The sequence below is a fragment of the Hylobates moloch genome, unplaced genomic scaffold (genome assembly GCF_009828535.3).
Source record: "Hylobates moloch isolate HMO894 unplaced genomic scaffold, HMol_V3 SCAFFOLD_17, whole genome shotgun sequence".
Classification (NCBI taxonomy): Eukaryota; Metazoa; Chordata; class Mammalia; order Primates; family Hylobatidae; genus Hylobates; species Hylobates moloch.
This window is the reverse complement of record NW_026652292.1, coordinates 60,936,984-60,960,389: the sequence shown is the minus strand read 5'-3', so window position 1 is coordinate 60,960,389 and position 23,406 is coordinate 60,936,984. Positions and strand designations below refer to the sequence as shown.

Genomic DNA, 23,406 nt, shown 5'->3' with positions numbered 1-23,406 from the left:
GAGGTTAAGCAACTTGCCCAAGCATGCACAGTTTATCTCAAAGTTCTGTCTTTCCCCAGCCGCCAGCAATCTCATCCACCATACTCCCCTCTTCCCATTATGAAGCTGAGGAACAGAAGTTAGTTAACTTGACCAAAACCATAGGCAAGACTCAGCTGGTGGTGAGGCTGTATCGGAATGTAAGCCTGGACTTGCTTCTGAAGCACATGCTCTTAACCAATACCCCATAATGGCACTTTAAAACCAACCTTGTCACATTCTTTCTCATGTCTGCATGAAGTGCTCCTTAAAAACTGTTCATGTTGAAACATGGATGTGCCCGCAGTTGCCTTGCAAAATACAAGCCACAATGCTTCAAATGGCAAAGAGGATCTCTGTTAGCTTCACACTGAAAGAATGTGGCAGGGAGCCCACTGAACCTGGTGTGACGCAGCCCAGGGACAGAAGAGGGGCTATTTATGTCTTAGTAGCCAGCAGCATGGATAGGTGGAGAGAGGAGCAGGAGCTGAGTCCGTTAAATTCAGTTTGACCAAGTCAACAAACAGTTCCTGAGATCCAGCTCTGTAAAGCACTATGCTACAGGCTGCAGGGGATAATGAGGAGAAGGAGACCCTGTCCCTGCATTTGAGAGACTAAACGTCTGGTGGGAGACAGACCGATGCATACACACAAAAACATACATGGACAGTGCAGTGGAAGGCTCTAATAACAGCTGGTATTTATTAATCACTTGCTCTCTACTAGGTATGCACAGACGCTCCGTTGGTGTCCTGCAACAACTGATGCGTCAGCTCTTGTTAGCCTTATTTTGCAGGTGAGAAAACTGAGACTCAGAAAGGTCACTTAACTCACCCAGGCTTACACAGCTGGCGAGCCGAGGGGCCAGGCAAAAACATAGGCTTGAAAATACAGGCTGAGCGCGGTGGCTCACGCCTGTAATCCCAGCACTTTGGGAAGCAGAGGCAGGCGGATCACGAGGTCAGGAGATCAAGACCATCCTGGCTAACGTGGTGAAACCCCGTCTCTACTAAAAATACAAAAAATTAGCCAGGCGTGGTGGTGGGCGCCTGTAGTCCCAGCTACTCGGGAGGCTGAGGCAGAAGAATGGCGTGAACCCAGGAGGCGGAGCTTGTAGTGAGCTGAGATCGCGCCACTGCACTCCAGCCTGGGTGACAGAGTGAGACTCCATCTCAAAAAAAAAAAAAAAAAAGAAAAGAAAAAGAAAATAGACACATGCTTATTAAAACTGTAGAGCAGAAATGAAGAGCTAAGTGGAAGACGAATCTAGAAAGACCAGTAGGAACCCCGACCATGAATGACCTACCTGCCATATTGAGAAAATTCAGACTTTTCTATATTGGCAATGGGGAGAGAGTGAAGAGGTTTTTTGTTGTTGTTTTGTTTTGTTTTGTTTTTTAAGAGATGGAGTCTTACTCTGTTGCCCAGGCTGGAGTGCAGTGGCATGATCTCGGCTCACTGCAACCTCTGCCTCCTGGGTTCAAGCAATTCTCCTGCCTCAGCCTCCAGAGTAGCTGGGACTACAGGTGTACGCTGCCACGTCTGGCTAATTTTTTTTTTTTTGTATTTTAGTAGAGACAGGGTTTCACCATGTTGCCCAGGCTGGTTTCTAACTCCTGAGCTCAGGCAATCTGCCCACCTCGGCATCCCAAAGTGCTAGGATTACAGGTGCGAGCCACCGTGCCCAGCCCAGTGAAGGGTTTTAAGCAAGGAAGCAGGATGAGGAAGTTTAGGCAAAGCATTCTTCATGCCTAGTTGAGAATGGAATGGAAGGAGTGTGAGTGGAAGCAGAAAGATCAGTTAGAAGGGCATCGTCCAGGTGGGGCTGACATGTTCCAAACCAAGCCAGTTGGGATGCAGGGGTGCTACAGGAATGGGGCAATAACGAGGAGGTAGATGAGCTTGAGATGCCTATGGGAGATCTGTGCAGACATACTGGATGCAGGAAGAAAGGCAAAGATCTGAGAGTGCAGGCTAGGGGAGCGGAGCCAGCAGCTCACTACCAGAGGGTGTGAAGTCAGAAGGAACAGTGGAGGAGGCAGAGGAGAGCCAGGACAATGTGCCACCTTGGAAGCCAAGTTGAGAGCGGTGCAGATGAGAAGGGGTGGTCAATATTGTCTTATTCTAGAAAGTGGCCACACAGGATGAGAGTTGAGAAGAGGCAACTTAGAAGATGTGCCTGACCCTTGAAGGAAGGATGTTTCAGGACAGTAGAGGGGATGAAATTCAGAGTCCAAGGGACTGGGCTGAGACAGAAGCAGACTCTGGGAGAAGTGAATATAGCCGACTCTTCAAGTAGCTTAGCAGGGAAGAGAAGGAGATAAACAGCAGTAGCTCGAGGCAAACTCAAACTTGAGAGAGGTTTGGGGTTTTTTTGTTTTTGTTTTGCAGGATGAGGGAGATTTTAAAGTTTTAGAGTTTTTAGTTAGTCATGGGTTGTTTTGGGGGAGATTTCAGCATGTATCTACCTAGTGGTCTAGGAAAATCTCTCAGGATGCCCAGTCTCCAGATGGCTTCCCTGCAGTGGTTTTAGATAGTAATGACATCATCGAAGGTGGGATGAGGAGTCTGTGAAGACAGAACTCACACAGGAACTGCACTACTGTGCTTGCTCTCTGGACAACACAGACAGCAGGAATACTTGAGTGAAGGTCTTTAAGGAAAGCCTGGCTCTAAAGGGGAAGCAGGTAACTGTGTCTCTACACGCCTGAAGACGCCCCTGCTTCCTTCTACCCCAGGTGGCCTCCTTTCACGTCTCTGCTCTGATCCATACACCCCCTTGCTGCTGCTCCCCAAGATGCTGAACTTCCAAGCTCATTTACCATTGGCCAGGGAAAGAGAAGAGGAAACAGTTTCGGGCATAGCAGGAAAGATAGCAAAAGGCCAATATGTCCTCATATATTCACCACCACCTCCCCACCATGGTAAGGCATGGGCCTGGGGGGAAGGTCTGGATAACGAAATGTGGTGCACAGTGAAACAGCCCTTGAACAACCACCTCATCCACGAATGCTTTGCCACCCGGTTTGAAAGATAAATGAACCTCACATCCGTTCTTTCTCGATCACCAGGCAACTGCCAACTTGCTGGCAAGAAGTAGCTCAAGCAAATTGCCTATTAATTGAATGTTGCTCAAGATGTAAAGTCCTAGGTTTCTTCATCAATTCTTCGAGATGGCTCCTGTTGGAGCCTCTCAAGGGTGGTAACTGTCAGGCAGTGGAAAACCAGCAGGGGAGCATACGCTGCCAGGAAGGAACACCTTTACTGCTATGTATAATGCTCCAGCAAAATAAAGCCATTTCTTTTCTTTTTTTAAATTAATTAATTATTATTTTTTTCTAAGATTGCAACTGGGGCATGCACACAGAGACCAAGGTAGTTTCCAGGGTACTCCAAAAGCTATTTTATTATTTCAGTTACCCAAGGCTAAATCAAGGGGGAGAACACTCATAGACCAAAGTCACATTCTATTCTCAGCCCTCATTCCATTTGTAGTATAATTAGTTTCTTTACATGCTCCCAAATAAAACATTTATTAAAAGTATGAAACAGAGGACCCTCTAAGTATTAAAGATGGCACATTAGGCAACTTATGTACTGATATGAAGCAATCTCCAAGATCCATTATTACAGGGGAAAAAAATCAAGATGCAGAATAATGAAAAAAGAAATCTTTTTAAAAAATGAATACCAGTTACCATTTGTAAAAAAAAAAAAAAAGACAGTATATCTATGTAAATATATGAGTATGTGTATATACATAAACGTATTGTGCATTTGCTTATACTGCCTATGCATCCTTTGGAAGGATACATGAGAAATGAGGAATGGACGTTTCTTCCAGGAAGGGGATTAAGGTAGCTGGGAGTAGTTTGGAAATACACTGTTGTTTAACCTTAAATTAATATTAAATTAAAACCACAGAGGCCAGGCATGGTGGCTCATGCCTGTAATCTCAGCACTCTGGGAGGCCGAGGCGGGCGGACGACTTCAGGTCAAGAGTTTGAGACCAGCCTGTGGATGACTTCAGGTCAAGAGTTTGAGACCAGCCTGGGCAACATGGTGAAACCCTATCTCTACTAAAAAAATACAAAAAATTAGTCAGGTGTGGTGGCGTGCACCTGCGGCCCCAGCTACGAGGGAGGCTGAGGCACAAGAATCACTTGAACCCAAGAGGTGGAGGTTGTAGTGAGCCAAGACTGTGCCACTGCACTCCAGCCTGGGAGACACAGCAAGACCCTGTCAAAACAAACAAACAAAAAACCTAGAGGATGGCTCAAAAATTATTAAAAAATAAACATGAAAAAGTGCATGGAAACAAAAATAAACATGGTCAAATGAAAATGTCGGTCTTTCTCAATGGAGGCAGAGACTGCTGTGAACCTGGGGAATGGGTGTGTTTGCAGTGAGTATGGTTAGGAACACATTAGGGAATCAATCTGTCAGAGGAGGCTGGAATCCTCTGCAGAGGCATGTCAGGCCAACAGCCTGTGGATGCTGCCTTTGGCAGGCAATGGGGACTCAGCCTGCTTTGCAGAGAAGGCTAGTGGCATGCTCAGAACTGTAGCTGGCAGGTGGGTTAGGTGGGGGGAGGTAGGGCTGGCATCTGAGGATGGAGCTGTGGGAGGGTCTCCCCAAGGAAGAAGTGATGGTCAAAGGGCATAACCATTTTTGAAACATACTAGGATGGATGTTGACTGATGGAATTTGAGGAGCTGAAAGGATATCCGGAGAAACCATCAACCAGAAGTTAGAAATGTGGGTCTTGGTCTTGCTCTTGATGGGGTGGTGGGGACAAGAGATCTGAGAAGAGTCTGCAGAGAATGAGAGGCAAAGACAGAGACAGCAAATGAGGTCCCCCAGGTGGGGGAAAAAGCACAGAAGACAGAGGAAAAAGATGGAGTGGGTCCGGGGTGGGGGTCAGGGGAGAGGTGGGAAAAGGAAATGAGACAGTGGAGAAGGCTGGAGTTTCCCCCTTGAAATCCATCTTACTTGGATTTCAAGATGAAAATCTCGATATGAAGAAATTAAAGAAGAAAGAGACTCAAAGCTGGAGTTTGGGGATACTGGTGACCTGCAAAGAAAGAATGCCGTGGGAAATATAGGAAGAGGTCTTGGGAGGCATTAAAGCCAAGGTTATCTTTCTTTCCTGTGCATGGACTCACCCGGGACTTACTAAAATCCAGAATCCTAACTTTCCCTCTCACAAATCCCCGATTCTGCATTTATAAACAAGTTCCTCCACCCCCCAGCCACTGCACCCAAGCAATTCCAACATAAGTGACCTCCCAGAATACATTCAGACAGGGCGACTGTTGAGGAAGGAGAGGAGGCCTTTTTCACAAACAGTCCAGGCTGGTGGTATTTCTGGGAAGGCAGCAGGGTTGAGGAAAGGCTTTGGGGGTTCAGGGCAAAGAGGCAAAAGCCAGAGGAAGGGAGGAGGTTGAAGAGGGTGAGAGAGGAGGTCCCAGGGGAGCAAAGGCCCAGAAGAGGCCCAGAAGAGGAAAGATGGTGGCTGGTGTACTTCCTGGAGACAGGAGTGAGCAGAACATGGGCAGACACTGGTTTCAGGGCAGCCGTAAGTTGAGGGGCTCATGGTGAGAAGCCCCGTTTTCTCAGTGAATGAGGAACTGAGGTCACTTGCTGAGAATGCACCAGGGTTTAGAAGACCTGAGAAGGCTTGAAAGATGAGGTGTTCTGTAGAGAGGGAAGGACAAAGCCAACTCACAGAGGACATTTCGTGCTGCAGGGGATGCCCATTCCTTCTTCCTCCCCTGAGAAGCATCCGCATTTCAGCATCTGGCTTTTCATTCCTTGGCTAAGATTTCATTTTTCAAGAACATTTAAACCTTCTCCTGTCAATAAATTACCCTTGTCATCCCTTCAAGATTGCCTGCTTCCCTTTGCTGGTCTCCGCGTTCTTCCACATACATCTTCATCTCTGGTGAAATCTTCCCTTCACTCCAGCTTCTCTTTTTCTATTTTGTTTTTATAATACTTTCAATCATTTTCCACTTGCCTTTCTCCCATGCCCCTGTGTTCGTCAGGCCCCGGATTGTCTGGTCCCTCCCTTTGTCACTTGAAGCCTAGCTTTCCAGGCCCCGCTCAGTTCTCTCACACTTGCATTTTGGTTCCAGGTGTATGTCTGTCTTGCAAGCAGGACCAGCTACATAATTTGCAGGGTCCAGTGCAAAATAAAAATGTGGGACCCTCTTGTTAAAACAATGACTAAGAATTCCAAGATGGTGGCAGTGGAAGAACAGACCTAATGTGGGGTCCTTCTGAGCACAGGTTGCATGCCCACAAAGCCAACCCCATGTGTAGTATTTGCTACTTTAATTTATTGTTTATTCACCATTCTCTGAACACTCTTGATATTGCCTCTGTCATCTCTAATGGCAACTTTAACCTGCTTGGTTTTACATAACATAGTCAATATGCTATAAAAACCAAATAAGACATTCCATTTTAATTACCCTTTCTTTTCACCATCTTTTTTGCTGATCTGGAAGAGTGACATGAGATTCTTTTCTAGGCCCAGCAGCCTGTGGAAATTGATGCTTGGGTGGTTTCTGCCATGAAAAGACCCTCAAAGTCATGCTGGGAGTTTCAAATGGCACTGAGGCAGTTTCTCCCCTAAAAGCAGAGCTGGAGGAGAGGTGGGTCAAGTCACCCAGGCAATTATTTTATGGAACTCATCCATTAAATACGTACTACTCAGCGTGTAGCTCAGAGTAAGCATTCAATATGGCTGGTACTCTTTCCTTGCTTGGCTCCAGCTGATAGCCAAGATGCTGATATAAAAAGGTTCCTGCTTGATTTGAGGGGTCTCACCTTCCCTGCAGGTCTGTGGTTCCAGCTGGTTGACATTCACTTCTGGTAGCCTCGCGCCCACTCCCCAACCCAAGAGTTTGGCCACCTACTTGTTGGTTTGCCTCTGGTGCTGAATGACCATGTTTTTCTCGTGGATTGTTTCCAACAGGGCTGTTGCCAGAGATTTCAGGTCAGAAATGGACTGCGGAGTAGCTGGGAGGCTGCATCCATGATCCTCAGAGAGCAGATCCTGAACTAGACAGGATACAAAATGTATAACTCAGTCGTCATTCTTCTGAAACGCTGGATGCAAACCAATGTCAATCCTTCCTGGATAATGATATGTCCCCAGCTTCAAAATGCTACTATGTTGTATTGAGAGTCCACCTCAAGTGTCAGCACAACAAAGTAAAATCTAGTGTGAGGACTAAACAGAAAGGAGGAAGTTCCCAGGATGTTTCTCAGCAATTTTTAAGAAGATAATAATATTTGCATTTGTCTAGTATTTTAAACACTTTCATAATGACTAACGCATAAAGTCTTAAAATTGAGGGAAAAGAAACTCTACAAAATATTGATTTTTTTCCATTTCATGGACAAAGCAAGGCACAGATGGGTTAACAACATTGGCTGAAGGTCACACAGCCACGCAAATGACAATGACTCCTAGCTCCAAGGGCCTTGCTTTATGTCAGTTTCCCACTGTGTGATACCCCTGGCAGGTGGTAAGATAATTTAGGAGATTATTTAAAGTGCAAAATATGTTTTGTATTTTAGTAGCTATGCATTTGTTTGAAGGTATTATGGAAAAGGTTATATATGGCATAACAAAACCAGTGATTTCACAGGTGCTACTACTTAGGATAAGGTCAAGTAAAATAAGTCACTTTAAAATCGACTTACAGAAAAACATTAAGCAAACAATAGCAAGGTGGCACAAAGATATAGCAAAAAGGTATATAGCAGACTGCAAATGTCTAAATATTGGGAAAGAATACATTATGCAAAAGCTAGCTGTTCTTGGATGTTTGTTACTCCACAAACTGCCAAATCCCATTCATGGCCAAGTTCAAAATGAAAGCCAAACAACATCCTTCCATGTAATTGAAGGATTGAGACCCATATGAGAGAGACCCACCCCTTGTGCATATCCTGCCCTGGATGAGTCTTTAACAAGTCTCCAGTCATCTATGGATGGCTCTGATAGAAAATGAGTTTTTGTTTAGTTTCCAAAGTGTATACTTTCAAAAAATTCCTAATTTGTTTGCATGCCACTTACAAATATATAAAGGAATATTACACTGTGGTATACTAGCTTAGCACATAGTAGGACTATCACCTCCTTTATCCCAAATTTCATACTTCTGCAAATAGAATGTAAGATTTCCTTAGCTTCTTTGGCAATAAAACACTATTAATGAATAATATGACAATACTATCTATTAAAACATCTGTGACTTTTTCCACATGTGATGCTGTTACAACTATGTTTCCCCATTTATGCTTGGCTGGGCTTGAAATGGCTTAAATTGCTCTCAGAAGCCACCAGCCCTACCCACAGCATGGCCCCATTCTACATCTGCAACTTCTGCTGCTTCTCCCACCGTTTTTTTCTACCCTAGGGTCACTCAGGTGCTCCTGCGTATGTGTCCTTTCTGACTCCGAATGGCTGTTCTTCAAGTCTGCTTTGGGTTTTTTAAAAGCCCTCTTCAAACGGAGATAAACTAAGAGTTAAACAAAAGGACAATAACCACTGATATTCCTACCAGACATTAAAAAAAAAGGAAACAGTATAAATCTCACAATTTTATTTTATTTTCAAAAATGAAAAAAAAAACCCTGCTTTTTTCACTTAACAATATTATTCATCATTAATATCCCTTAAAACATAAAATTGGATGGCTGCTTTGTAGTCCGTGTACAGATACAGAATTATTTGGCCAGGTGTGGTGGCTCATGCCTATAATCCTAGCACTCTGGGAAGCCAAGACGGGCAGATCACCTGAGGTCAGGAGTTCGAGATCAGCCTGGCCAACATAGTGGAATCCCGTCTCTACTAACAACACAAAAATTAGCTGGGCATGGTAGCACACGCCTGTAGTCCCAGCTACTCAGGAAGCTGAGGCAGGAGAATCGGTTGAACCCGGGAGGCAGGGGTTGCAGTGAGTGAACCACGATCACGCCACTGCACTCCAGCCTGGGCAACAGAGTGAGACTGTCTCAAAAAAAAAGACATAGAATTATTTAACTACTGCTGGACATTTATTGTGTTTTCAATATTTTTTATTATAAGTAATGTATGAAGAACTGTCTTGTAGCAAAATGTTTGCATATGTCTGTAATTGTTTTTCGTGGGTTCAAAGGGGGCCAGTTTAAGGCTTTTCATGGCAGGTTGTCATACAGTCATAGATTTCGTTTACCAATATCAACAGATTGTTGATAGAATGCTTTTCATCATAGGTTTTCTAGAAAGGCTGTGCCAGATTTATGGTTCTGCCACAGTGTTTGAGTGTGGCTGGCATTCCCCACATCAATGATAACACTGGGTATCAACATTCAAAGATGGTTTGCTATATATGGTATCCAGAGCTAAACGTAGATGGGCTACTTCACATTTTTATACAGTATTGTAGTTTTCTTTTGAAAAACAATTCTAGGGTGTTCTTTTCTGGTTGAGTGGAAAAAAGAAGTTGCTCGGAAAAGAGCCTTCCTTGGTTGTTATGTAGGCTGGAGACTCAGCACTTTTTTTTAAGCCACTGTAGTGCTGATTAAGACTGCCATATGATAGTTGCTGGTCTGCACTATCAACAACCAAAAAGTGGGCCAGCTGAGCATGTTCAACTCGAGACTTATGTTTAGCACTGAATTCTGAATATTAAGTGTCAGAAGCCAGCATGCTGCTATTTATTCCCCTGGACTGTTCCTGGAAGATCATTATTTTTCATTGGAATTGACAAGAAGGAGGAACAAAATTGCAATCAATAAAAGCTTCTTCAAAAAAGGCACAGGTTATGTGAGAAAATGACTTCAGCAGCTCGGAGACTTTTCTGATCGTAGAGGCCGGGAAAAGGAGAAATTCAAGGAGGTCAAAACGCACCCTTAGAGTTGCTGAATTGGTGATTAGGAAACGGAGAACACTCTGGAAAGGAGAACACAGTCTAGGGGAATATGCCCAAATGGGGTCTAGTGATTAGAAAAACCTCAAATGCAGTGGTTCCCAAAGTGGGGTCCCTGAACCAGCGTCAGCATCACCTGGGAACTTTTTAGAAATACATAATTTTCAGGTTGCACTCCAGACCTATTGAATCAGAAACTCTGGGGTGGAACCAGTAATCTGTGTTTTAACAGGCCCTCCCAGCAACTCTGATGCATGTGGAAGTCGGGGAGCCACTGTTCTATGGATCGCCTCAGTTCTCAGACCACAAAAGCAGAAGCCTGGATGGGATGTGGCCTTGCAGCTCTAGTATTTTACGCTCATGAGCGGTCTCTCCTGGAGCATGATATCCTACCTTGCTTTGCAGACAGGACTCCTGTCAGAGCACTGCTGCTGGATTTACCCTGGCCCTTCGAGTTTTTCCGTCTCTCCAGAGCATTCTAAAACAGGATTGGGAGAGAATAAAAACCCGTCAGAAAAGCCAACAATGGAAAAGTACCTAGCAGATGCCTCCTCTCATTGGCCCACAAGAACCCCTTGCAAACTCCAAGTGCTAGCCTAATATTTAGAATTCCAAGTCTACGCCCAAGAGTTATAATTTTTATGGCCTGGTAAGAAGTTTTTTTTTTTTTTTTTTAATAAAGGTGGTGCATGGCAGAATGATACCAATTACAGTCCCCCGTATACAAAAAGCACTTAATACATGTTAAATTAAATCAAATCTGAAGCAAGAATGCAGCCTAACACGTGAAGTCACTAGTAATGAAAATTCCTTCTGAATAGACATGAGATAGTGACTAGGTTTATTTTCATGCACCATTGGTGATTTCTGGAAGGAAAGAGAGCCATGATCAATTAGTGATGTCTGCAGTGGATACAGATTAAGGAAGTACATATGTGCCACCTACATGTCATTCCTAGAACAGACTTACATTAAAATTGATATGTAGCATCTAGCCAGTGCTTGGCACATAGAACTGAATAAATGTTGTTAAATGAATGCATCCACACATTTTAAAAAATTATGTATTAATTATACAACTTTAAAAGCTATATCCTTCTTTGGCTGAATGCGTATAGACTGGTATAATGTGTGGCTCCCACAAAATGGAAAGGAAGAACAGCACGGAGACTTGTGAGAACAAATGCTAATGTCAAAAGCCAGGAAAATAAGGTTCTTCCAAGCATCTAGACGGCTGTAAAACTTCACCCTCAGGAAGAGAAATCAATCTATTTTCCAAGCAGAGAAACCCAGGAGATTTTTCTAATTATAACACTTACAACTAACATCTGCAGAAATAGATATTATCAAACTAATGGTGCTAGAATTAGACTAAATAACAGTGGGGAGAATTTAAACATTCTGTCCTTGCAGTGTGACGTGAACATTATGGTTTAGACTGTGCCTTCCCAATCTTTGTTTCTTCATCACTCGGAAACCATTTTCTTATGGGTGATTATGACAGAAATAGCATCTGATGAGTGAACATGTTATAGAGAAAAGGGGTAAGAAACCTAATTGCAAATGGACCAAGGCTATGCAATACGCAATTCCAGATTCTAGTGGAGAGGCTACACCAGGCGCTAACACATCCTGGGTGGGCATGCCTTGCTCAGATAACAGCCACAGAAGGAGCTCTTGCGAAAAGCTGCTTTCATTTTGTTTGTTGTTTGGGATTTTAATTTGTACTGGTTACCCCAGTTAAAGCTCTTATTAGACTCTATCTGGGAGGGCAGGCAAGTACTAAAATATCTTTGGCACATAAAAGGGAATTAAAATAGAATGACATTTAGATGCACAATAGTGAATCACCATCACTGTCATCATGATTTTGCTACCTTGTATTTGGCAATGTTTGATTTCAAGAGGTTGACCTCTTCATGGAGTTGCTTTAATCTCTCTTGAAGGTACCTGGAAAAGAATACATAAAACTAGGAAGTGTTTAAGGGCTAAATAAAAAACACACACTGAAGTATAAGGGGAAAAAACAAAAACCACTTGCCAGAAGAGCTATCTTTTATACATGACAACTTGCCTGCTCACCAGAGAGGAGAAACACGTGCATCTTTGTGACCTTTCCTTAAATGAATGCAATCAAGGTCAAACATGCCCAAATCACAGACACCCCACTTTAAAACAGCCCTCACAGAGATTCCCTAAGGGATATCAACACAGTTTTCACATAATTCTCATTAAGATGATTCCACCGGGAAGAGAGGCAGGAAGAGGCGACACCAGACATAACATTAAGTTAGACACGCACACACGGAAATTTGCCTCAGGGAAAAGAGACAGCTAAGGGAATTTCTCAATTTATTTTCTTATTCTTTTCTTTCTCCTTGATGGCAATAACAAGCAACTCTCATGGGTTCCTCGCCCCTCTTGACCTACCAAGGAAGGTGCAGGGAAAGAGAAGGGAGATGTGTGCAGCTGTGTAGGTGTGGGCTGCTTTCCTTTTTCATTTTTACAACTAATACATGGCATTGATGTCATCATTTTGGGGGAGTGAGTTTCTTTTCACTTGTAAGGCAATTTTCTCCAAAATAAATAGGGCTGCAAATAACTCCCAGCCTGCAGGCCTGTACAGAGCCAGCCTTCCTCCCACGCACAGGCCTGGGCCTGGCCACTTGCCTGTTCTCCATACACAGGGCATCCACGTCAATGATGCGGTTCTCGTGCCCGCTCAGGATATGGTTCAGCTCCTGGTTGAGCCTCTCCACTTTGTCCTGGTAGGAAGACCGTTCTTCTTTAACATCCTGAAGCTCGTCCACAGAAGCCTGCAGGTCGTGCTCCAGAGATTCAATCTAAAACCACAGGGAGAGCCCTTACTCAAGATGTTCCTCAGGCACTGGCTTTATGGCCAGAGATGGAGCCTCCCACTTGGTTGACTGATTTTTAGAGAGTTTATTAACACCACCCACATGCCCTAAAGCCATAAGTGCCACACACTGAAATACAATAACAGCTAAAAGCGAGGGATGACTTCCTGCCAGACATTTATTATATTTAAGATAGGAGAGGTGCAGCAGCTTGGAAAACCAGAACTGAACCCTCGCCTACTTCAGGATGCCCTGCAGCTGCCAGTGTCTTACAAATCCATACTTTTTCAAATCCACTCTAGACCCAGAAATCTTGTTCTGTTCTTCAGTTAGTAAGAGGAAGAAAACGAACTTTAGGCTCTCTTAGTTGTTACCTAACTAGGGCTCTGCATTTGTTGAGATTTTGCCTAAGAGCCATTGCTCAGCATTTTAGCAGAAACTTGCAAAGTAAGGCCAGTTAGTCACGTGTTGTTCTCTCCCTGTCTATCCTGGGTAGGAGGAAAGTTTCTTGTTGTGTTCAGAACAATGGTACCCAATAGCAGGGAGCAGAACTGCCTGCTGGAGGCCAGAAACCCAAGAGTCAGCTTGGGACTCTAGTGCAGTGCTGAGGAAGTAAAAGCATTCAACGTGCATCCCAGGCACCCCCATACTCTGAGAAACGAGGGGCACGGTCCACTCTTGTTTGTGTTGTGTCCAGCTGTGCAAATGTATCCCCCACTCTGAATAGATGTTAGTGAGAACCTGTTCCTTAGCTCGCTCTAGCTGCTGCACCAAGTCTTCACGCTCATGGGCTGCAAAGTGTCGCACGCCAATTTCTTCATCTCCAAGCCTTTGTTTGGCAATCGTCATCCTCAAGAGCTGCATTTTCCATTGGTAGAAAAAGAAAAAGGGACAGAGAATAAACAGATCCAAATAAAAACCAAAGGACACTAAGAAACTTTTGGAAGATAAGATACTTTCAAGAAATACTGGAGAAAGCACAAAACAAAGAAATTACTTGCCAGTATCATCCATTTTTTAAAAAATTAAAAATATAGATTGTAGTTAGTGTATACATGCACACACTGTTTAAGGCCTGGGCACTCTAAGCTGGATGTCTGGTGGAGCACTGCCACTGGGAGGAAACAAACTCTGGTTCCCATTAAAATTTAGCAAAGATTCACAAATGATAACCCAATGCTGGAAGATCTGCTGAGATGGGCACACTCCCACACTCGTAACAATGAGGTGACATTATCAAGAGCCTTAAAAGTGTCCCTACCCAATGATCCAGCAACTCTACTTTTGAAAATATGGGCTGAGAATAATCCCAGACTGCTAACTTTAGGAAAAACTGAAAAATAGATTGCACTGTTACTTAAAGAGTTAAAAACAACAACTAGAAACAATGTCTAACAATAGTGGAATGTTTAGCAAACGACAGTGCAACCAACCAAGTGGCTAATTTGCAGCTGTCTGAAATGAGGCTTATGTGAACTAGGTAACACCAGATAACGTGTCTATGATGCCATGTTAAGTGGGGGAAAAAAGAATACTAACGTTTCTATGCAGTATGACTAAAATTATACTAAGAACTCTCTCCCTCTCTCTCTCTCTCTCTCTCTCTCACACACACACACACACACACACACACACACATACACACAGAGAAAGAGAAAGAGAGAGAGAGAGAAAATGACCAAATGCACCCAAATATTAAAAATGTGTGTATTTCGGTGATGGTGAGACTGCTGCTATCTGCTTTTTACTTTCTAACTTTTTTTTTTTTTTTTTTTTTGAGATGGAGTCTCGCTCTATTGCCCAGGCTGGAGTGCAGTGGCGCGATCTTGGCTCACTGCAAGCTCCGCCTCCTGGGTTCACGCCATCCTCCTGCCTCAGCCATCCTCCTGCCTCAGCCTCCCAAGTAGCTGGGACTACAGGCGCCCACCACCACGCCCGGTTAATTTTTTGTATTTTTAGTAAAGACGGGGTTTCACCATGTTAGCCAGGATGGTCTCGATCTCCTGACCTTGTGATCCACTCACCTCGGCCTGTCAAAGTGCTGGGATTACAGGCATAAGCCACTGCGCCCAGCCTTCACTTTCTAACTTTTAAAGTATTCATTCACTGCATGAATTTTATAATATGCCTTTATTTATGTTTTAATATCCTCAGGAATAAAATTGCAGTCTTCCAAAACAGAATTTTCCAAAAGATCCCTGCAGAACCCATAGCTTTCCTGGACTCCAGAGCCAAGACCCACCTGCAGCTCCAAACCTTCTAGGTGGGGCTGTAATAGAAACTGTGTGAGAGGCCCAAGAAGACACCAATGGTCTCAGAGCATCCCCTACCTGCCCATCACAACTCCAAGGATTGCCACTGAAGAGTGACTTTCAAAAGTTATGGCAGCACTTTCCAATGTTTCTTTTATGGAGGTTTTAAGTCTGATTCCACACCTCCCCGTAGGGCAGATGTGGATGGGTTTCATATATGAATGGGATCCTGGGGACAGTTTTTCACTGTCACACAGATCCGACCCAGCCAGGAGTGCCCGTGGGGGACAATCTCTTCCTTGTTCCTGCATGAATCTTAAGGGATTCGTTGCCAGTCGAGAAAATGGCTTAATTTTCAGAGTCTCTGAAGGATTTATGGGCAGGTGAGAGATAGGAAGTTAATTTAAGCCAAGGGAGAATATTAACTAAATTGAAATAATAAATAACAGCAAGGAACTTTGAAAGAAATGATGACTAAAGAAAAGTAAAGTGCATTTTCAAATGACACTTACTTTGGGTCCTTATTTGAAAACTACTCAGTTGAACTCAACAAATATTTACTGTGTCCCTACCAAGAGCAAAAGCACCATTGGGACTGGGTGGACAGTGTCCCAGGCAGGTGGAACGGACTGTGCAAAGGCAGGCAGAAGATGCAGGATGCTTAGATGTGCAGATGGCTGCACTTGCTGGAATCTGGTTATAAGTGATCCTCATTATCCGTGGATTCTGTATTTGTGAATCTGCCTACTTGCTGAAATTTATTTTTAACCCCAAAATCAATATTTGCAGTGCTTTCATGGTCATTGTCAGACATGCAGAGAGTGGCAAAAAATTACAGTCACCCGACACACACATTCCCACAGAGGTCAAACAAGGCCACATTCTGCCTTCTTGTTTCAGCCCTTGGATTGTAAACAAATGTCCTTTTCATGATCTAGTGAGTGCCACCACATTTGTCACATTTTTATGCTTTTCACTGGTGACTTTGCTGTTTTAAGTGGCCCCCACACATAGTGCCGAAGTGCTGGACGTGTTTGCACTTAGTGTTATCAGTGCAAGAAGGCTGTGAAGTGCCTTATGGAGACAATATGTGTGTTAGAGAAACTTGCTCCAGGCATGAGTGACAGTGCTGTTGAACTCAATTCAATGTTCATGAATTAACTGTATATGTCAAATAAGTGACGTTAAACAGAGACACACATAAAACAAGGTTATGATTGATCAGTTGACAAAAATGTTGTGACCAGAGGCTTATAGGAACCTAACCTTGCATTTCTCCTAGGAGCAACGGTTCAGTATTCACTAATCCAGTAGTTGGCAGTGACTTCACAGAACAAATTTGTAGCAAAACTGGTAATTCCGCTGATAGCTGATACGCAAAAATTCTATCACATCACACAACTCTTGGCTTGGGACACCAGAACTCCAAAAGTGGATACACAGGAAGGCAAACGACAAGCCAAATAAAACAATGTCTATCAGATCTGAGGGTCTAGGACCAAGAAAACTCCCGCCTTTCAGTATGAGGCCAACAGGAGGCCCAGGTCGTGTCTTCAAAAGCAGGGTATTTTTCTTGGTCTATGAAAAGCCATACTGACAGCCTGAACTTTAAGTTATAAAACACTGTGGTTTTCCATTCCCAATATGCTTCACTGAGCACTTAATTTAGAATTGCACAATTATGTTTGCTTAATGCCAATTAATTATTAAACATGTTTATTGAGGTCTGACAGCCATATAAAAGAGTCATCTTTTATATATTGGATGCCTGTTAAGCTTCAATAAATATGTTAACAATCATTTGGTGTTTAATGTGCATATAATATCGGCTGTTAAATCTCAGGGCTGGACTGGTTGAAACACTTATTTTTAAAAGTGAGGCCCAAGTTGGTAATAGCTGGATCATTAGTTGTGTCTGAAGCTTAAGTGCAGTCAGCTGAGGGGGTCTAAGGAAGTCACCGCAGGGGAGATGGCACAGCCCCAGGGAGAAGGCTCCTGCCTTCCGAGCTGACAGCTGGTGTGCACTGGAGTTGGCCCACCTAGGGCCTGCATCCTGGCCCCACAGTCTGTGAGCTGTGCAACCTCAGGACCTTGTCTGAACTTCTTGGAGTCTCAGTATCCTTCTCTGTAAAAACACAGCAGTAAAAGTGTAGCCTTGGACAAGTGCTGTAGGCATGAAGTGAGAGACTGGGGTTGAGTTAAATGAACACTGAACTCAGGGGAGTTCAAATAGTCACATATATGAGTTTGGGGATTAAAAAGAGGAGGAAAGAGAGGATGAGAGAGAAATAAACCAAAACATTGGGTGATTCTCCCATTTCCTATGCTCAGTATCCCTGCTGGAGAGTGAGGGGAGAGAGTGACTGATAATATATTTACGCAAAGTCACACTGTTCTATTTTTACTTAATACCGCTATTCCGAAGCATACATACACCATGAAGTTTTGGACAATTTCAAAGGACCATCAGGGGGAATTTTGGCTACATACAAGTTTCTGCCTCTTACATGCTGACTTCAGAACCTAACCCTAAGTAAGAAAAGATGGGACTTCTCTTCGATGCTTAGCACAGGCCCTGGAGCAAATAATGTGTTTAATAAGTAAATAATAAATGTTAGGGGCTCTTATGATTATTGTAATTATCATCATCATCCTCCTCCATGTATGTTTCCCCACATAGAAGCCCACGAGGGAAGTCCGACCTTTCTTCTAAGCTACAGAAAGCAGAGCTCCCAAGCCAACCTTATCTGCGTAGTGCAGGCAAATGATGTTGATTTTCCACCTTGGAAAATGGCTATGAAGCAACCGCTCAGGGCACTTAATTTCCTCAAACAGGGCCATCAAAACTGCACAGCCAGCCTCCCTGTGCCAACCCACAAAGTGGATCAGTGCCTTGCACAGCACCCGCGCCGCCACCAATAGACACATTCAGTTGCTGATTTAGATAGAAATAAATGTTTATGAATGAATTATGGGCGTGAGTCGTCAGCTTGCGGATGAGGCGCAGCTGCAGCTGGGAAGTGGCTGAGGGACATGGCCGCAAAACAAAGTGGTAAAATGGCTTCTGGGTGCCCTGCCCCCAGCTCTGCCAAGGGCCTGCTCAGTCTCTCCTCCATGAAGCCTGCCCAGGCCTCCCAAGTTGGAATGACTTGCTCCTTCCTTGATCTCTTCTTAGCCTTCATCTCTCACAGTCCTAAACATTCTCTACCTCGTCCTATTTTCATTTACCTGAATCTGTTTTACCCAACAGTGAGAGGCAGCCAGGTGCAGGAGCAGCTATTTTCCGGGTGTCATCTCCATTCAGATCCAGCTTCTGCTAATCCTAGCTATGTGCCCTTGGCAAGCTTCTAACCCTGGTGGGCTACATGTGACTTGTTTAAAAAAAAAATGGATAAAATCTATCTTGCAGACAGGACAGCCATGTACAGCTGCCCAGGCTGCACACTGCACAATTCCATCTGTGGAGATCACATTACCACAATAGGAAGATACAATGCAATGATCACTGTCCATGTAACTTCATGAGCTTTCAAAGTGCAATCCCCAGTTACAGTTGGTATAGTTGTAATTCTTACACAGTAGCTGTCAATTTGCCAGAGCTATCGAGAGGGTCAGATGAAAGAATCATTAACAGGAAGTGGATGCTAGCCCTTTCTTGCCCCCAGTCCTCGTGTACTGCTGCAGATAGCACACCTGGGGAGAGGTCAGCAACAAAAGGCATTTATTAAACATTCATCTGGAGTGGTGCTGTGCTGGGCAACTCAAAAACAAGACTCTGCCTATTATTTCTTTACTTTTCCTGTTAGTTGCCTCCACATCCTCTCCAAATGCCCCCTGACCTTTTGGAAATACCTTCAAAAAAACTGGACATGAGAGATTAAAAAGGCTCCAAGTGGGCCACCTATTGTGTACACCAGAGTCCAAATTCCTAGATTTATATGACATTCCAGTTTTAGTTTAAAACAAAATAATTTGTCACTTAAAACAAAGCAAATCAAAACAGTAGTTTTCATCCTTCTACCCTGGAGATCATCACGCACACACTTATTAGTGTGTATATGGATGTCTCCCAGTTAACAAGCTCCCAATGTAGTCCAGGCGAGCAGTGTGCTAGCAGCTTTCCTTAGACCACTGACGGATAACCCCAATTGGCTCTTCACAGCACTGAGATCTGCACAGAGCCTCTACTAGGGCTGAAGAGGCACAATATGACCTGCTCCCACCTGCCTTCTGACCCCATTTCTAACCATGCCCCTATGTCTGTGCTCCAGCCATGCTGGCTTCCCTCCCTTGTCCTAAACATGCCACTCTCATGTCTGCCCCTGGGCCTTTGCACTTCCTCTGCCTTTGGAAGAGCCTGCTCACAGGTCTGTTCAGAACCCACTTCTTTTGTCTCATTCAGGTCAGATCAAATCTCCCCTCTGAGAAGTCTTCTCTGCACATTATCGCTAGAGGCATTCATCCCCAAGCCACTCTCAATCCACACTGCCCTGCCTCCCTGTCTTCATCATACTTACCAGAAATAATCACGTTCATCTGCTTGTGTCTACCCCACTGTCAGCTCCATCATGGCATGAACCTTGCTTGTCATATGCACTGAAACACCTTGTCCTCCACAACCGTGTCTGGCTAACCATAGCCCATCCTCATATGCTTCTTAGATCTATTAAATAGGAAGCTCTCATTCTGTGCTCCGCACAACTCTCAGAGGCAGACATTGTCATCTCCTCTTTACAGTGGAGACAACCCCCTGAGAGGATGGCACATGGCTCTGAGGCCAGTGTTAACTGGCCAAAAGCTTCAGGTTGAGGGCACTGGGAACCATGTACAAATCAATGGGCCAGGCCAGGTGTGGTGGCTGATGCCTGTAATCCCAGCACTTTGGGGGGGCTGAGACAGGTGGATTACTTGAGGTCAGGAGTTCTAGGACAGCCTGGCCAATATGGTGAAACTCCGTCTCAACTAAAAATACAAAAACTAACTGGGCATGGTGGTGCACACCTGTAGTCCCAGCTACTCAGGAGGCTGAGGCAGTTGAATTGCTTGAACCCGGGAGGCGGAGGTTGCAGTGAGCCGAGATCACGCACTGCACTCCAGCCTGGGTGACATAGCGAGACTCCATCTCAAAATAAAATAAAATAAAAATAAAACTCAGTGGGCCACAGTGCCCTGGGACTGAAGCTTTTGGCCAGGTAACACTTAGCACTAATGTGCCACGCCATGCACTATCCTAGGTGCTGATCCCCATTCACCCATTTAAGTCCACCAAGCACCCTTGGCAGGTATTATTGCTATCCTTATTTGTACACGAGAAGCTGAGACATAGAGAGGTGGAGGAACTCGCCTATGTCACAAATCTTATAAATGGCAGTCAGGAATTGAGGCCTGGCAGCTCAGGGCTCTGAAGTCTATGCTGCGCTGCCTCTCTTCACAACCGTGGCAACAATCCCTGCACAGCAGCTCCCCTGGAGAATGTGCTCTATGTCAAGTGCTTTATAGAACTTTCTTTATTTAATCCTCACAAAAGGCAAACTGCATGCCTTCCTGCACCAAGCCCCTGACACCCTAAGCTCGCTCCCCTCACAGGGTCTTTGGACTTCACACTCCATGTCCCTATATCTGACCCTTCCCACCACACTTCCTTCAGGGCTCTGTGTCACGCACATGCGCGGAGGGCCTTCCCTGATCACCTGATACAAACAGTATCCCTGCCCCACCTGGGCTGTACTCTCTAGCTCCTTATCCTGCTTTAGTTTTTTACTTAGCACGTATCACCTCCTGACATATTACACCGCAGTTCATCAAATATAAGACTCCATCAACTTTAAGAGCCACCGCTGTGCACCTCTAAAAAGAATAAAAAGTGCCAGTCATAACTACACAATACTGACTGTATCAGAGATGTCCAAATGTGAAAAACTGTGCATCTTGGAATCTGTGAAATATGATTTATTTGCTTACTGTCCATCTGCCCCCACTAGAACGAAACCCCCATGGGAGCAGGGACTCATTGATATTGTTTGCTGTTAGCCCTAGACCAGTCTGTCCTCAACAAATACATGTTGAAATGAATTGCACCCAACCAGCCTCCATGAAGCAAGTACTACTGCTATCCCCATTGTACAGATGAGAACAACTAAGGCACGAAGAAGTCAAGCAATTGTCCCAAGTTCACACAGCTAAGAAGCCCCTGAATCACTGTCAGATAGTTCAGCACATGTTGCTCCCAGAGCCAAAATCTTTAGTGTCCCATGAAGCAGTTCTAAAGAAGCTCTGATTTATTTTTATTTTAGTGTGTAATTTGGATATGGTGTATGATAAAATAAGCCTTGGGCAGAGATATCTTTCAGAATCGGTTCTCCACTAGGAAGTGTAATTATGTTCACAGTCTATGGGATGAATATCTGAAAACCATGCTGTTTTGGTCACGTGATCTACCCAGACTATGAGTTCATGTAAGCCATGCTGAAGACCAAGTGTATCCAATTCACTTACGAATAAAACATTAGAGACTGCTGCACTAGACTGGCCGCTTGCTGAACTCACTGAGCATTGCCTATAGTTCATAATCAAGATCCCAGGTGCAGCAAGACATGATAGGGCGGGGAGGTGGGGTGCGGTGAAGGGCCCTTCTCACTCATTGTAATTCCTCATAATTAATTTCTATAGTGCCCCAAGGTGAGAGCTTTTCATTAGAGTGCCATCTTCACTTCAGTTTCTTGCAGGCTAGGACATCTCTCTGCTCCCTTTGAAGCATAAAGCGAAACAGCTTCGGAAGAGCTCTCTGATCCCTCATCCTGGACCATGACAAACATCCACAGCTGAGCACTCCTTTTTAACGAAGTGTACTTTAATTAGTCACTTGCACACTCATTGGTCTGTCTTTATTGGCTTGTAGCTGTATCTTAATTGGTCTGCTCACCAAATTCATCCAAAAGTCCCATGTCAATAGAGGTATGTTCACAGAAGGTCTCTATCATTTTACGGCAGCAATGCCAGATAAAACAGAGGTACCTAAAGACCTTCAGCTGGTGTAACATAAAGCTCATTATTAAGGGCAAAACCCTGTGTTTATGCAATATCACAACAGCTAAATTTAAATTTGCCAGCAGGGGCCCAAGAAGTGTAAATGCGTGACATTGGCAGGAGCATTTGCCTACCGCAAACTTCTTTGCTTTTGAATACATCGCACTGTATTACTGGTCCTCTGCACGAAAGTGCCATAATCTTTAAAGTAAACAGACAAGAAGACCAACTGCCATCTGTCCCAATGGGAACATGAATTGCCGCTTCTGGCATATCCTATTAGGTGCTTATTCCACAAGGAGTACACAAAATGCAAGAAAGTTCCCAGGAGCTTGGCACCAAAGCAATAATGCTTGATGCTGGCAAAGTCGAGGCTGGTGATTAGGAGGGCTGACTTTTGGGGATCCATCTGCCACATGCCAGGTGTCTCACCAGGATCATTGACTCTACTTGGGGGGACATATGTAGTTCACTGGAAATAGCTGATCAATAGAGAGGAAGATCTTAAGATTTCTGGCGGAATTCTTGCACAAGTGGATTCCAAGTCAATATGGGCGCATGTTATGCTAAAGATAACAGCAACACTTACCTTAAGTGCTTGCTAGGTGTTATGCACCATGCAACACCCTTTACAAACGATATTGCATGCAAGTCCATCCCTAAATCATTAAATCTCATTGTCCTGTTCTCTTTTCTTCTCAGACTAAGCACTGTCTGATGAAATTACTTATATATTTTATTTTCTTATTATCTACTCCCCAACTAGAATATCAGCGCCATGGGAGCTAGTACCCTGTCTTTCTTATTCTTTGATGTGTCCTCAGCTGCTAGAATGTTAATTAGCATGTAGGAAGTCCCCAATTATGTGAGGAATAAATGATGTGGTGAATAAGTGATTAAACAATTCGATGAGAGGTATTATTATTGCCACTTTACAGATGCGGAAACTGAGGCCTGGAGAGAAAACTGACTTGCCAAAGGCCACAGACAATAACTGGCAGAACGAGAACATAAACCTGGGCCTGACAATCTTAAAAGATGGACCTCTTGGGCTGCACTACACTGCTCCACTTCACAGAGACAGGCTGGAGCTATCTTTTCCTAGAGTCCAAATATTTCCAAGTTCAGTGACTTCTTTGGTAACCTGACATTTGTCATGGTACCAGTATTTATCACACAGACATTGGCAAAATGTTACAAGTCAGGCTTCTTTCAGAGAGCTGGTTCAGGAGCACGCTTCAGGGTACAGTAGTCCCCCTAATCCTTGGTATCAGTTACCTGCGGTCAACTGTGGTCTGGAAATATTAAATGGAAAATCCCAGA

At 44.1% G+C, this 23,406-nt stretch overlaps 1 protein-coding gene across 3 annotated transcripts in view; it reads right to left on the bottom strand.

Moving 5' to 3' along the window:
• CCDC149 (coiled-coil domain containing 149) overlaps positions 1-23,406 on the bottom strand; it is a 107,883-nt gene that overhangs the window by 18,978 nt on the left and 65,499 nt on the right. For all 3 annotated transcript variants that reach the window (XM_032135411.2, XM_032135413.2, XM_032135414.2), the window contains exons 5-9: positions 13,547-13,663; positions 12,618-12,790; positions 11,825-11,897; positions 10,341-10,425; positions 6,942-7,086 (exon numbers count right to left, since the gene is read on the bottom strand). In XM_032135411.2, the coding sequence (XP_031991302.1) occupies positions 6,942-7,086; positions 10,341-10,425; positions 11,825-11,897; positions 12,618-12,790; positions 13,547-13,663 (593 nt within the window). The remainder of the gene's footprint in view (positions 1-6,941; positions 7,087-10,340; positions 10,426-11,824; positions 11,898-12,617; positions 12,791-13,546; positions 13,664-23,406) is intronic.